A 16,202-nucleotide genomic window follows, 5' to 3' on the forward strand; every position below is an offset into this window, starting at 1 on the left:
AGGACGGCCTTGAGATAGAGATGTGGCGCCGGGACCACCTGGAGGGTATGGGTGACCGAACCCCGTTGCGGCCGCTCTGGGGTTCGTGGCGGGCAGGTGCGGGGGTCCAGCGTCCTGCAGCCCTAAGACAGGCCTCGTAGGTCAGTTCCCTGTGTTCACTGCACCTGCCCCCTGCCCACCTGGAGCGGCCTCTTTCCTCTGTCCCTCCCTGTCCTCCGTGTCTGGGGGCCGGACTCAGATCACGGCCGGGAGCCAGCCCCCAGGAGGGAAGATCGGTCACGGGCATCTCAGACGTCAGTCGTCTGGTCCGACCCTCCTACTTCACGGGCAAGGAACCCAAGTCTGGCCCAGGGAAGTCTACCGTCCCATCAGCCTCAGAGCTGCTGGCCGTGCGCACCCGTCACGCTGGGTGACGGGTGGGAGCGGCCGTCCCAGGAAGACGGGGAAACTGAGGAAAAGACACAGGCAGCCCGTTCGGACGCTAGCAACTAGCACGTGGGGCCAGAAAGTACTCCCGGGACTCCAGCACACCACTTTTAGGCCAGGAGAAACAAAAACCCTTTCATCGTACGTGATCACCCAGGACTGGCTGGCTGTCCGCGTGCTCTGTGCCGGCTTCCCCCGCGACTCCACGGACAGCCCCTCGGCCAGAGACAGCACTCACAGAATACTGGTAAATGGGACGTGAATGTTTGCCGCAGGATTTCCAGTCCTTTGAGGCATTTAATCATACGAAAGAGCTAAATGAGTCTGTTCCAGGAGAGATTCTGGCCCATTCTCCCAGGCAGCTCACCAGGAACGGCTTCTGGGGACAGGTATCAGCCCTGTCACTCCCCGCACCCCCCCCCCCCCCAATTAACTGAGGTTTCAGGCTATTGCTGGTTGCGTATTTACAAAAGGCTCGACTCTGAGGACCCCTGACGACCACTGTGGGGGAAAACACAGGCCGAGCCCCTCAGTCTCCTCCCAGACTGAGAGAAAAAAAAAAAAAACAAAAAAAAAAACCACCATTTAAAAAAAAAAAAAAGGGCAGAAACTCCTCAAAGAGCATTCAAATAAACGTCTTTGAGACGGCAAAGGAAACGCTTAACTGAGCGCTCACCTCAAAGGATGATCGGCCACCAGCCACGACAGGGCCGTCCCTCCGACCGGACGGGGACTCTGAAGTCCAGCGGGTGGGCTGGTGTGTCAGCCCCTCCTCTCCGTCCTCTGTGCTGGTCTTCGAACGGGGTTAGCAATCCGACTCGTGCCGCTCAGTCAAAAAGCAACGGCCTCCCCAAAATTCGTCCGTCCAACCCACAGCATGGGAGAAAATATTCACTCATCACAGAGCTGCTAAGGGATGGCTACCCAGGATACAAAGAACCTCCATGACTCAACGACAAAACGACCCGATTTAAAAACTGGCAAAGGACTCGAATAGGTGTTTCTCTGGAGCAAACATATAAACAGCCAAGAGGCAGACAAAAAGATGCTCCAAAGCACAGAGCTCCATGTGGGCTCTGTGAGCTTCCATATGTTGCCCACATGGAATTAAATTACAAACCAACAACAGAAAAACATTTGGGAAATACCCAAATATTTAAAAAGAAACCATGCGCTTATCTAAATAACTCATGCATCAAAGAAGAAATCACACAACAAACTAGAAAATATTTTAAATGAAGGCAAAAAAAAAAAAAAAAAAAAAAAAAAAAAAAAAAGCCAAATACCAAACTTACGGGATGCAGCGTTTTAAACCAAAATTTAACAGGCAATTTACATCTTCAGATTAAAGAAAGATCTCTAATTAATAACCTAAGTTTCTACCTTAAGAAACTGGTGGGAAAGGGGGACAATTAAGCCCAAAATAAACAAAAAGAATGAATAAGTAGAATCAATTCAATTTAAAATACAGAGACAATGAGAGGGAGAAAAAAAAAAATCAATGAAACCAACAGCTTATTCTTTGAGAAAAGAATAAATTTATATTTCTCTAGCCAATGAGATCAAGAAAGAGAGAAGACAGAAATTACCTATCGGAACAAAAGAAGACAACACTACAGATCAAGATAGTATATAATGTGAAAAGTTATGATAGAATTTATGCATAGAAGTGAGTTGATAAAATGGAAAAATTCCTTGAGAGGAAAAAACTACAGAGAAGCTCCACTCAAGAAGACACCAATAACCCAAATATACACATCAAAGAAAAGGAATTCACAGGTAAAATCAATCAATAAATAAAATTCCAGGCCCACATGTGGCTTCTCTGGAGATTTCTCCCAAAATTTAAAGAAGAAATAACTATTCCAGCAAATAGAAGAGTATACTTCCTAATTCATTTGATGAGGCCTTCATTAGTGACACCAAAGGCAGACCAACACACTACCAGAAAACAAACTCCATATGGATATCCTTCATGAACACAGGCATAAAAATCCTTCATAGGTATTAACAAACTGAATCCAGGGGTATACAAAAAGGATCATTACCAAGTGGGGTTTATCCTAGAAATATGAAGTTGGTTCAACATCTGAAAAGGAATCAGTGTACTTTACCACAGCAACAGACTAATAAAGAAAAGTCACATGATCTCATCTCTGCAGATGCAGAAAAAGCATTTGGCAATATTCAACATACAATAAAAACTCCCAGCAAACTAAGAGTAGATGGGAACTTCCTCAACCTGATAAAGAAAAGCCTAGAGCAATCATCATCCTTAATGGTTCAAGACTGAATGTCTTCCCTTTAAGATGGAACGAAGAAAGGACTTCTTCCTACCCTTTCTAAACATTGTACTGGAGAGATCCTACCCAGTAATATAGGCAAGAAAAAGAAATAAAAGGCATACAGACTGGAAAGAAAGAACCATCTTTATGGAGGACATCATCTTCTACAGACAGTCTTTTTTCTTTTTTTTTTAATGTTTATTTTTGAGAGACAGCGTGTGTGCGAGCGGGGGAAGGGGAGAGAGGGAGACAGAGAGAGGGAGACAGAGAGAGACAGAGACAGAAAGACATAGGATCCGAAGCAGGCTTCACACTGTCAGCACAGAGCCCGATGTGGGGCTCGAACCTCCAGAAACGCGAGATCATGACCTGAGCCAAAGTCAGACACTTAACCGACTGTGCCACCCAGGAGCCCCACTACATAGACAGTCTTAAATAATTTACAAAAAAGTGACTAGATGTAAAAAAATTTAGCAAGTACACATTCCATACTAAAAAAGTCAACTGAACAACTGGAAATTGCAATTATAGGGGGAAAAAAAAAGTACCATTTATAATATTATCAAATAAACATAAAATACCTAGAAATAACTCTTAAAAAATGTTTAAGAATTGTACAGTATAAATCACAAACTACCACTGAGAAAGTTAAAGACTTAAAAATAAATGGATATATACCATGTTCATGAACTGGAAGACCCAATATTGTTAAGATGTCAATTCTCCCACACATATGATTGATTGATTCATTCATTCCTTCACTCATTCTAAAAGTAATCACCGTATCCAACATGAGGCTTGAACTCATGACCCTGAGATCAGGAGTAGTCCCATGCTCTACTGACTGAGCCAGCCAGAAGCCCCTATGATCAACTCGTTTTTGACAAAAGATGCCAAGGTAATTCAAGAGGAAAGATCGTTTTTTAAATAAATGGTGGCAGAACAAGCAGGAGACAGGAGACCATGACAACAACACAGCTAAAATAAAAACGGTCACTCTTGAGGGGCGCCGGCACTGGGCGGCAGGGGGGGAATGTGGGGACTCAGTCGGTCAAGCGTCCGACTCTTGATTTCAGCTCAGGTCATGATCTCACAGTTCCTGAGTTCGAGCCCCACACTGGGCTCTGCACTGACAGTGCAAAGCCTGCTTGGGATTCTGTCTCCCTCTCTCTCTGCCCCTCTTCCACTCAGGTGCCCTCCCTCTCTCTCTCTAATAAACATTCCCACACTCAGTGCGGAGCCTGACACAGGGCTCGATCTCACAACCATGAGATCATAACCTGAGTCAAAATCAAGGGCCAGAAGCTTAACCGACTAAGCCACCCAGACGCCCCACAAAATAATTTTCAAGTGAAGAAAGCTACAGAGTGTATTAAGGGAGAATGTAGAAATGTGTACTTATCTCCTTGGATTTCATATAAAGTTCAAAAGCATTCTGCATAACCATATTATCTCCCTTTTCTGGCAACATACATTGTTATAATCATCATATGGAATTAAAACATCAAAATCAGGGTAACGATCTTTGGAAGGAGGAAAGAGCAAGTGTAATCAGGAAAAGGTCCATAGGGATCAAACTCTTTCATTAACGTTTTAACACTTAGACAAGCTCTGAAGCACAGAAGGCAAAGAAAAAAAAAAAAAAAAGGCAAATGTGACCAGTGTGGGTGGTAGGTACGTGAGTCTCATACTGCACACTTTCCCGAATGCTAGATTTTTGTTAACTGAAAATTAGGGGGAAAAAAGACCAGAAGGAAATTCCCAAATGACAGCTATTCTTAGTGGTAAGTTTATAATTTTAGTTTTATGCTTTTCATCTGTATATACTGTCTAAATTTTCCACAATAAGTGAGTAGGACTCTGGTAATGGTAAAAAAATTAACGAGAGCTATGTATTTCAAAGCTCACCTGACAAACGCAGTCTGTCCACTCCTTTTTCAGAGCAGACACGCCGTGTCTTGAGTTTTGGCTGGGCGTGAGTCTGCAGCTAGAGGGAGCCATGGAACTCAGTATTTGTGGGTGGAAAAGGAAGAGAAGTGAGGGTTCTCTCCTTAATAGTGGGCATGCACCCCACCCCCAAAGTGGAAATGTGTTGCAGGCAAGCCTGCTTTTTTGTTTTTTAATTTATTTGAGACAGAGCGAGAGAGAGAATCCCAAGCAGGCTCTGTGCTGTCAGCACAGAGCCCGACATGGGGCTCGATCCCACAAACCAAGCCGTGAGATCATGGCCTGTGCGAGACCATGAGTTGGACGCTTCACTGAGCCCCCCAGGTGCCCCTAGGCAGGTCTGCTTCTAACCATGCACACAAAACACCACCATCCCAGGGGATGGTGCTGTGGAGAAACAAGATTAAAGAAACCTGGGGGAGGCACCTGGGCGGCTCACTCGGTTGAGCATCCGGGCCCTTGATTTCGGACGATCCCAGGGTCACGGGATTGAGCTCTGCGTCAGGCTCTGCCCTGAGCACGGAGCCTGCTGGAACCTGTCTCTGTTCCTCTCCCCCACTCTCTCTAAAATAAAATTAAGAGAAACTCGGGGCCCTCACTCACCTCATGACGTACAAGACAGATTCGCCCTGCATTGCCTGCCTCCTCTGGCCTGTTCGTAAGAGCAAATGATCTTGTTTGAGCTACTTTATTTTCGAGCCTCTGTTGTCCCAGGTTAGCCCGCATCATAACTAATGACGGCAGGGAAGACCGCTACAGGGCTGCGTTTTCCACCTCTGCTACTGAAAATACCACCTAAGAACACGGAACTATCAATCTTTTTTTTATCGTTTAAAAAAAAAAACTTAAGGGGGCGCCTGGGTGGCTCAGCCGGTTAAGTGTCCGACTCCGGCCCAGGTCATGATCTCACGGTTCGTGAGTTTGAGCCCCGTGTCGGGCTCTGTGCTGACGGCTCAGTGTGGATGGAGACTGCTTCCGATTCTGTCTCCCTCTCTCTCTGCCCCTTCCCAGCTCATGTTCGCACTCTGTCTCTGTCAAAAATAAATAAACTTAAGGGGCGCCCAGGTGGCTCAGTTGGTTGAGTGTCGACTCCGGCTCAGGTCATGGTCTCACGGCTCGTGAGTTCGAGCCCCGTGTCGGGCTCTGTGCTGACAGTTCAGAGCCTGGATGGAGACTGCTTCCAATTCTGGGTCTTCCTCTCTCTCTGCTCCTAACCCACTCACATTCTGTCTCTGTCTCTCTCAAAAATAAACAAACATTAAAAAAAATTTTTTTTTAATAAATAAAAAAAAATTAAGAGAGCACACACGGGTGCATGTATGCATGAACAGAGGAGGGGCAGAGAGGGAGGGAGGGAATCTTAAGCAGGCTCCATGCCCAAAATGGAGCCCAACACAGGGCTAGATCTCATGACCCTGGGGATCATGACCTGAGCCAAAATCAAAAGTCAGATGCTTAGGGGCGCCTGGGTGGCTCAGTCGGTTAAGTGTCCGACTTCGGCTCAGGTCATGATCTTGCAGTTTGTGAGTTCGAGCCCCGCGAAGGGCTCTGTGCTGACAGTTCAGAGCCTGGAGCCTACTTCCGATTCTGTGTGTCCCTCTCTCTCTGCCCCTTCCCTGTTCATGCTCTGTCTCTCAATAATAAATAAACGTTAAAAAAAAAAATTTTTTTTTTTTTTCAACGTTTTTTATTTATTTTTGGGACAGAGAGAGACAGAGCATGAACGGGGGAGGGGCAGAGAGAGAGGGAGACACAGAATCGGAAACAGGCTCCAGGCTCCGAGCCATCAGCCCAGAGCCCGACGCGGGGCTCGAACTCACGGACCGCGAGATCGTGACCTGGCTGAAGTCGGACGCTTAACCGACTGCGCCACCCAGGCGCCCCCCAAAAAAATTTTTTTTAAATAGAAAAAAAAAAAAGTCAGATGCTTAACCGACTGAGCCACCCACGCACCCCTCAATCTTCTATGAAGGCAATCTAAGCTCTCTCAATCAACCTCGAAAGTACTACAATATTCCAAAGTAAATCCCACTAAGGTTTTTCATGACATATGACAGGATAATGATTAAATGTTCATACAGAAAAATGGTTCAAAAATAGTAAAGAAAAAGCATCAAAAAAAAAAAAAAAAAAAAAACCAGGGGAGAGTTGCCTTGTATGAAAATATATTTTAAAACTATAGTAATTTATAGTATTAGCACATTGAATTGTCAGATAAATGGGAAAGAGCTCAGAAGCAGATATATATAGATATACATATATATTATCTATGGACACAAACAGAAGTCATAAACGAAAAAGCTGAATAAAACTAACAATGTGGTTTAGAATGTCTACGACCAAACACAGACACGTATAAATTATCACACCTAACACCGCAAACAAAATTAACAGACCTGCAAGAAACTGGAAGAAATAGTTGCATCTAATGAATGATTAGCATACAGCCTATATTTTTAATGCTAATAAATCCATATAAAAACGATCTAATTGAAAAATGGGTCAAAGGACACAAACCGGCAATTTATAGGAGAGGAAATACAAAGGACCAGTAAAAATTGATGCTTCACCTTACTGGTTATCAGGGAAACACACATGAAAATGAAACTTCATCTTTCACCCGTCGGATTGACTTAGACTCAAAGTCTGATGATATCAAGGGTTGGAAAAAGCAGTATCTTCTCGCACACTATGGAGCTGGAGGGGAAATTAGTTCAGCCACTCTGGAGGACAATTTGGCAGGGCGTATTAAAATTAAAAACGCACAGAACTCATGATCCAGCAGTTCTCACTTCTCAGTATCTACTGAAAAACCCCTGCAGATGTGCGGAAAGACACGTAAAAGAGTGCTCGCTGGACCAGCACTTAGGATGAAAAATCAGAAGCAACCTCAAAGGTTCAAGTCACAGAAAAATGGCCAAAGAAGCACTCTGTGGAAGAGACCCAGCCGATGGCAAGAACACGGCAGACCTAGTAAAAGGAAGATCCCCCATTAACACAGACTGGAATTTTAAAAGTTGCAAAACGCAGGCCTTACGAAAACCAGGTTTACATTTCTCTATTTTGCCACACCCAAAAAAAAAAAAAAAAAAAGTTATGTCACCTTCAACGAGATATTTAAGTTAGTGATCTTGGCAAAGGGGAAAAACTTGGACTTGTACAGACACGACATTAAAGAAAGGTTAAAACAAATCAGCACTTGTAATCAAATTTGTACTTGCTCTCTTCACAGACTTGCAAGTTGCCAGTTCAGCGCCAGTCTGAACTGGGCAATCACACTTAAGACCTGGTTAGAGAACTACAAGGAAGGAGTTAAGTGCCCTGGTTTACATACTGTTATCCCACGTGTGATGGCCTGAGTCCAAATGCCAAGGTCAATTCTGGAGAAGCCAGCCAGCTGGTTTCCCGGTACTTAGATTAAGTATCCTAATCAAATCACAACCTACTAAGGGGCATGTCAGCTAATGGAAATGGAGCCAATGCTTCTTTCGTTACAAGAGAAATCAGGCAAAATAGTTAAGTACCTGAGACAGCGATCATGTAATAAGTTCAAAATAAGGGTGTCAAAAGGACAATAACCAACTTGATTTCAAAAACTTTGAATAAGAAGGTCAAAGAATCCTAGGCAAATAATATACGAGATCAAACTCCAACTCTGATTAGTACACATTTTTGAAAAATTAAGTGAAGGGAAATAAAGTTAAGACTCGCTCTACCCCAAATAGATCACATGCACACATATTTGGGCTGCAGACAGGAGTGCTGGATCGAGCTTGGGGAAAGACAGGTTTGGCTGCAGACTGCCAGTGAATTATCAGCAGTCGCGTATTTCGAACCGGCTGCTTCTCCTCTTCTGGAAGGCAGACGGTCAAGGCTCAGCAGCACGGTCCAGGATGTGCTCACACATCAACAGCTCTCAGCTGTTCTCTGGTCTGGCTTCCCGGAACCCCGACAGCTCAGAATGACCACCTCATTCTGTGTCTCCAAGTTTCAACCAAACAGAATTTAAATTTAAGGTCCGAGTCGCCCTGCGTCTCAGTGAGGTCATTTTTAGAGGAGTTTCTGGCACTCCGCGTGACACGGACCGGGGAACTCCCCTGATGGATACTTCTCGGGCGTCACACCTCAGGAGCTATTTGAAAGCGGGCGGTCCCCACGTCCTTCAAGGAATGCACTATGCACGTGGTTGTACAGGGAAAACGATTTTATACGTCCTCAAGAAGTCTTTCCGTCATAAGTCTGGAAAGTTCAAAATCTATTTTCACTCACCGGGATAATTCACGGCAAAAACTATGAATAATCAGTCAGAAATAGTTTGTTGTTGGTTTTTAACTTTTTAAAACAGGAAAGATCATTTAGAACATCTCTTCTAGTCCGTCTAAAATGAGGCAATACGGAACTAATGCTTCCGAGAGTAACGGTATCAATGAAACGTCAACAGGTTACAGATAAACATTTTAATTGATTAAATATATTATTCTCAAGATCTTTTTGAAATCGCACTTGTACTGTACTAATCAACAGCCAAAGGCAATAGAAAAGTCTAAAACCAAAAATGTTCTGACGTGAGCACACGACGAACCACCGCTACGTAAAGTGACATAAACTGCTCCCGAGAACGAGGGTCTTTTCAGAAGACGATTTATCTTAACATGGGCAAGAACAAATCTGTACTCAAAGGCTGGAAGAAATATATATTAGTGCCTGCTTTTTAAAAGTTTATTTTACATTTTAAATACAGTATTTTCTCGTTAAAAAAAAAAAAAGCCAAGAAGCGCCTAACCCCATGGTTCCATACGGTAGTATGTACGCGCACGCGCATGGACAGCCTGAACGTGTTCTGGACAGAACGGTGTGGACGTCTTTGAGCTGGAACCAGTGAATCCAAATTAAAGAACACAAATCAAGCACTGCTCAGAGGAGAAAATAATCCAGTTTCCGAATGACCAAAAGAGAAGAGGGTTAGGTATGTACAAAACCAGGTATTAAAAACCAGAAAAGAAACGCACGCACGACAAACAGCCCCTCGTGTAGTGAACTGTATAGAACGCAGCTTAATCAACGGAGACCCTCCTACAAGAAGTGATTTAAGATCTGAAGTTTTAAAAATCTAAAAATCTAAGTATTTCAGTAACAACATCCAGTAACGTTTCGTGTGTAGTGCCGTCTTGGTCACGTTCTATCTACACCCCCCTCCCTCCTGAAAACAAGGATCTCTACGCTAGTCCATCACTTCTACCAACTTGCGGCTGTTTATCCGTATATGTTCTCGGTAAGGGACACGAAGATGTCCTCTTCCCATCTACAAAGACATAATGCAGATTAAAGCTATAAAACAATTTAAGCATGGGCATCTGTTTTTCCAATTCTCTCCAGTACGCAATTCCCCACAGGAACTGGGTAGGGTTTGTGCCTAAGCATGAACACAGGAAAGGAAAATGGACTGTCTCTGGCAGTGATTTCCTTTTAGTGCAACGTTATTCCCCATACACTCAATTGTACTGAAGTGATTTTACATACTTTAATTCAGTAGGTGTCAATTTGAGTTTACAAAACCCCCTAACTATATGCTCGTGTAGAAAACAGGTTCAATTTGAGATGCTCTATAAAGCCAAATCGAGACAAAAATGAATTAACTCTGCTTTGTCACCGGCAGGGGGGAGTCCCGGAGGGAGAGAAAAGGACCCGAGTTTGCAGAGGCCTGCTAACAACATGGACCTCTGAGGTGTTGTGTGCGTCTTGACGGTTCAATTACCAATCGGCTTTGAACGTCCTTAAGATTATCTCGGAAAATAATTCTCTGTAATAGGCCTCTGAACTAGACGGCCGTACTCAATGCAAAGACAATCTGGGTCGTTCAGAACAAAAGCGAATCGAGGCAACTTTGCTATTATAACCTGTGGGGTCTTGAGTCTGTAAGTTTTCAAAACGATGACCTTCATTTCAAAACGACGACCTTCGTCCAAGTCAGCTGCACCTCAGGCAGACTGCGAACGTAAGGATTTCCGATCCGAGGTCACCGTGACCACGGGCTCTCGTCAACCGCATGCGGCGGGCAGCAATGGACTCACCGTCAGCCGGGTGGGGTCAACGTGGGGAGGTTTTATTTCGGAGACCTTATAGATTTCACACGTAGCTCGCGTAACTTCTGCATCCACTAGCGACCCTGCCGGTCGGCACCCAAGGGCCAGACGGGTCCGAGGACTCCCTCTAACCCCAGAGGATTAATGCTAGAGTCTCAAGGAAACCCTGAGTCCCGACGAGAGTTCACGGACCATCAGACCAAAATCAAAAGGGGAGACGCTGACTGCAACGCTCCACAAAAGTCAAAAGAAATTCCGAACCAAGTGCCGTCTTCTGCCCAACCCTAGACTCCGGACTCCGCGACACCATCTTTATCTAGTATAATAGACTCTGTAGTAGACCGACTTTGACCTCCACAAAGAGTAGGAGTTGTCAAACTTGAGGAGGTAGACTCCTCTCCCTGGGTATTGGTGGCTGCCGGCATACACCTCCTCGTGACAGTCCCGCCGGTACACAGGCACGACCTCGTCCAGCAGGGGCTTGGTGGCGTTCTTTCTGGCTTTCTCCTCACTGCTGACGTTCTCTGTGGGAAAGAACGGAGGCACGTCAGTGAACGGGTCCGGGAAAGCCACGTGCGTCCAGCACCGAAACCCCATCCTTCGAGAAACTGCTCAGCGGGAACTCTCCGGAGCCACCTGTGACTTTCGCACGCGGGCTTATTCCCGCCTTCCTTGGTTCGCTCACTCCTCTCCCTGAGCAGCCACAATCGGGGGGTGCGGGCGGCCGGCGCCCTCTCTCCCCCGGGACTCTGACAACCGCTCCCGCTTCGGAGCCCCGGTCCTCCCTCCCTGTCCGCACCCAGCCAGCCTCCTCTTCCTCCAGGTGGGCGGCATCTTGCTGTCCGAGCGACACCAAGGGAAACGAAGCTCTCGTTCTCTCCCTCCTCGACAATATGAAAACCCCGTTTCGGGAAGGGGGACCGAAGGACTGTTACCTTCTGTCGATCTTAGATATAAAGAGTAAAATGGGGAAGCCACAGTAGAGGTAGGCACCGAGAGATACTCTGAAAGCCCATTACTGTCTCCACAGGCCCGTGTAACCCAGGGATGATCCCAGTGGCAAAACACGAGCTCTGATTCTGGGTTTGCCCCTGGGAACAGTTCTCGAACTGTAATGAGAGGAGGTTAGGAAAAAAGAGCGAGCGAGAACAACGTCGAACCAGCTTAAAATCGGTTTCACGTATTGAACATAAACACTGTCGGGAAAGCAGGTCAGAGGAACATGCAGGTTCCTAACTCGGCACGGTGAACTCCGGCCACGGCAGTTAACCGCGCGAGGGCTGTTGTCAGGAATTTAAACCAGGCAAGTCTGAGAAAGTCTTCCGGTCCAGAGGACCTGAATGAGACAGGGCGACTCAATGTAATGCGGCATCCCGGATGGGATTCTGGAACGTTAGACAAAAACTAGGGAAATCTGAATACATAACGGCCTTGAGCTCATGACGACATAGCCACATGGGTCTATCGGTGACGATGAACGTACCACAGTACAACACGGATGTTAGCAACAGGGGAAGCTGGGGGCGCGTATACGGGAACTCTTTGCACTATCTGCAACTTTTCTCTGTAAGTCTAAGACTGTTTTAAAATAAAAAGTTGAAAGAAAAAAAAAAAAAGAGCAAACGACACTCTGATAAAATAGGCCCAAATCCGATTTGCCTTATCGCAGCAATACTGAAGTGTTTGCAAATGGGAAATACAGAGTCATTCAAAATGCAAACCCCTGGGGCGCCTGGGTGGCTCAGTCGGTTAAGCGGCCGACTTCGGCTCAGGTCACGATCTCGCGGTCCGTGAGTTCGAGCCCCGCGTCGGGCTCTGTGCTGACAGCTCAGAGCCTGGAGCCTGTTTCAGATTCTGTGTCTCCCTCTCTCTGACCCTCCCCCGTTCATGCTCTGTCTCTCTCTGTCTCAAAAATAAATAAACGTTAAAAAAAAAAATTTTTAAAAAACAAAACAAAACGCAAACCCTTGCCTATAAGGATACCCATGGATTATTGGTCTGTTAACCCGGGATCCCGAATTCTGTTCAAAGTCTGTAAAACTGGAGGCCGCTGGGATACATGAGCAGTGCACCTTTCGTCAGTTAAGCAAAGACTCGGGACCTGGCAACACTGATGCCAGTGACGAATCCGGACAGGAAGGAGTTACCGGCCACAGAGAAAACCAACCCCTCTGGCTCTCAAGCCCGAGTGGAGAAAAACCAAGACAACGGACAGAAGGACTGGCCTGCCCTTCCCCCTTAAACCAAGCTACGAGGACCCCCATCAAAAGCTCAGTGGCCTTTGCAAGGGGGCACGCGGAAAAACGCGGCCTGGGAGCTCATCTCCCAAAGGAGACAGGCTCTCTCCTGGCAAACATCTCCCGGGAGCCGGAAATCCTCACTGCGGTCTCTGTCCACACAGAGGGACGAGTGGATTAGCTGCAGACGGCAACCGCCTCATGACTGGGAACAGCACAGGCACCGGGGACTCCACTCCCACCCGAGGGGCACTGAATGCTAGGGCAAATGCCCGGGGTCACGGTCCCACCTCTGGATGGGCATCGGACCCCAGCCCTTTTTACCAGCGCCCTTCCCAAAATTGAGAGCCCCAAACACAACTCAGCGGAGGGCTCACACTGGGAAGCAACCTCCCTCCAAGAGGCTCCAGCAGGCAGGCCTGGAGAAATCTGTCTCCTTTTTTTTTTTAAATTTTTTTTTTTTCAACGTTTTTTATTCATTTTTTGGGACAGAGAGAGACAGAGCATGAACGGGGGAGGGGCAGAGAGAGAGAGGGAGACACAGAATCGGAAACAGGCTCCAGGCTCCGAGCCATCAGCCCAGAGCCTGACGCGGGGCTCGAACTCACGGACCGCGAGATCGTGACCTGGCTGAAGTCGAATCGGAAACAGGCTCCAGGCTCCGAGCCATCAGCCCAGAGCCTGACGCGGGGCTCGAACTCACGGACCGCGAGATCGTGACCTGGCTGAAGTCGGACGCTTAACCGACTGCGCCACCCAGGCGCCCCAAATCTGTCTCCTTCTGAACCGAGAATGCCTCTCTCTGATTCACAAAGCCCTTCAGGATCACAACCGTCCGCACACAAGCTCCCCTTCCCAGACTCCTGCGAGGCCCGTCCTTCTGGCGCAGGCAGCAGCGTGCACGGGCAACGCTTTCTCTCGCCGCTGCCCCCCTCCACCCCGAGACAAGGCTGCTGCGAACAGAATGCCACGTGAAGACAGAGCTCCCCCTCCAGGCCCCGGGCCCACGCGTGCGCTTCCGTAAGTGACCTGAGGGCCGGGCGTGTGCACGTGCGGTGACGCGGTCCCACTGCCCTCCTCGAAAGCCGACTCAACTTTTAGCCTCCCTACAACTACCTCTTTTAATCTACCCCAGCGGGATCTCCGTGAAACACCGCCAACCCTCTCCAGGACAAACGGTCTGTTCACAAGTCAGCCGAAAGGTGAGCTGGGCCCCAGGACGGAGGAGGTGCCTCTCCACTGTCACGGTCAGGACGTTCCTCCCATGCCGCCCTCCACCGAGCTGACATACGGACCCAAGCGCCCGACTAGTACGCGCACAAGCCCCGGGCTCTCACTTCCATGCAAACAAAACCAAGGAGACCATCTTCTCAATTAGTAAGCGTGTATCTTATAACCTACCTCCCAGACGAGAGAGTTTACACTGCTCTTGAAAACACTCCATTTTGCTTACTTAGAGAAAATAAAAAATTACTTTCCTGTAAAATGGGGAAGAATGGCTGAAATTTTTCTTTAGCTACGATATTCTGGCATGAGCTTCTGTATCTATGTAAAAACAAAGTCTTAAGAGTAAAATCAAAAAAGCGAATGATCTATCAGAAATGTAAATTTAAGTAAATTCCAGAGTTGGCAGAATTTCTTGCTTACTCTTTAAAAAATTTTCAGGATCATCTTGCACATTTGGCTTTTCAACACAAAATGCTCAAAGTAAAACACTATTCAGGAGGCAGTAAAACAGCCCCCTGCCAGAGAGCCCTGCTGGGCACTACAACAACGTCCCGTTCAGGCCCCAGTCCCTTCCGGGAGGCTGGCCCATCCCTCAGCCTTCACGGCTAAGGTCACACTAATGAAGACACGAATCCCTGTCGCAAAAGTGTTAACCAAGAAGCACGAGGCGGGCTGATGCGTGACACCCCCAGCCCCCTCGGCACCTGCCACTGCGGACCCACGGCCTTACCTTCCTCCTCCTCGTCGTCGTCACTGGACTCGCTGACGTGCACGCTGACCGCAGTGTTTGGAGAGTCTGTCCATTCAAAGTACACCCCAAATCCAATGTCATAATTGTCTGTAGCAAATTCCCAAAAGAGATACGATCCCTCTTCGTGGGTGGGGACGCGAACGGTGACCACTTCTCCTCGGCCCACCGTAATCACGGAGTCCGCGTCCTGCCGAATCTTCTCTTTGAAGTCTTTGATCTGGGGTCGTGTCCACATGGACGGAGCTGCTATTACTGGAAGAGATTCTAAAGACAACAGGAATGCAGGAATGACACACGCTGAAGAGGACGAGCCTCCACCTGCAGGCACCGAACCCGCACGCCGCCCCTGCCCGCCCCTGCCCGGCGCACCAAGGGCCATCTGGTCTACCTCAGTTGTACTTGGGGTTGAGGACTCCGAGGAACATACGGGCTTCCCGTGGAAGTCTCCCCCCCCACTGGCTACATCTGCCAATGTCACCAGCTATCCAGAGGCCACCACACCACTTCAGGGGACAAATGCAATCCACGATCTAAGAAGTGATTTTTTTTTTTTTTTTTTCCAACACTCCGATTACATATGGGGATTTAAGACTGACCCTGGAAAACTCGTAGCTGGACCCAGGAAAATATTCTAATAAAGAAGGGAGACCCGGGGGCCCCGGATGGCTCAGTCAGTTACATATCCAGCTCCTGACCGGCTCAGGTCATGATCTCACAGTTCATGGGTTCGAGCCCTATGTTGGGCTCTACACTGGCAGTGTGGAGTCTGCTTGGGATTCTCTCTCTCCCTCTCTCTCTGCCCCTCCCCCACTCATGTCCACACACGTTCTCTCTCAAAATAAACAAACTTAAAAAAAAAAAAAAAAAAAGAAGGGAGATCTGGATTTAGGAATAAATTCACTTTTGGATCTGGACAAAGAAAAGCGGGCTTTGACTTCAATCACTCTGTCAAAAACAAACAAACAAACAAACAACAACAACACTCTTGACCTCTGAAGTCAAGTTCTAGGGGCTATTCTAAAGGAGCTCAAAGAAACAGAAAAACTCGGACAGGACTGGCCCCGCTAGGGACTGAGCAGAGAGGATTAAGTCTTGTCGCTGAGCAGCGTTTATGTGCGCCAGATTACTCAGGCTTTCCAGATGTGGTCACAGAACCTTTGACAAAGGTTCATTTGAAAATACTGACAAACGTGGGGCGCCTGACTGGCTCAGTCGGTAGGGCATCCGACTCTTGATCTTGGGATCG

At 47.2% G+C, this 16,202-nt stretch overlaps 1 protein-coding gene across 2 annotated transcripts in view; it reads right to left on the minus strand.

The window, feature by feature from the left end:
• Positions 1-9,100: 9,100 nt before the first annotated feature.
• The window catches only part of ACBD3 (acyl-CoA binding domain containing 3), a 33,579-nt gene continuing 26,477 nt past the window's right edge, over positions 9,101-16,202 (minus strand). For both annotated transcript variants that reach the window (XM_058702288.1, XM_058702289.1), the window contains exons 7-8: positions 14,936-15,220; positions 9,101-11,265 (exon numbers count right to left, since the gene is read on the minus strand). In XM_058702288.1, coding sequence (XP_058558271.1) covers positions 11,054-11,265; positions 14,936-15,220 — 497 coding nt within the window. In that variant the 3' untranslated portion in view covers positions 9,101-11,053. The remainder of the gene's footprint in view (positions 11,266-14,935; positions 15,221-16,202) is intronic.

This window comes from Neofelis nebulosa, chromosome 15, assembly GCF_028018385.1.
Source record: "Neofelis nebulosa isolate mNeoNeb1 chromosome 15, mNeoNeb1.pri, whole genome shotgun sequence".
NCBI classification, from domain to species: domain Eukaryota; kingdom Metazoa; phylum Chordata; class Mammalia; order Carnivora; family Felidae; genus Neofelis; species Neofelis nebulosa.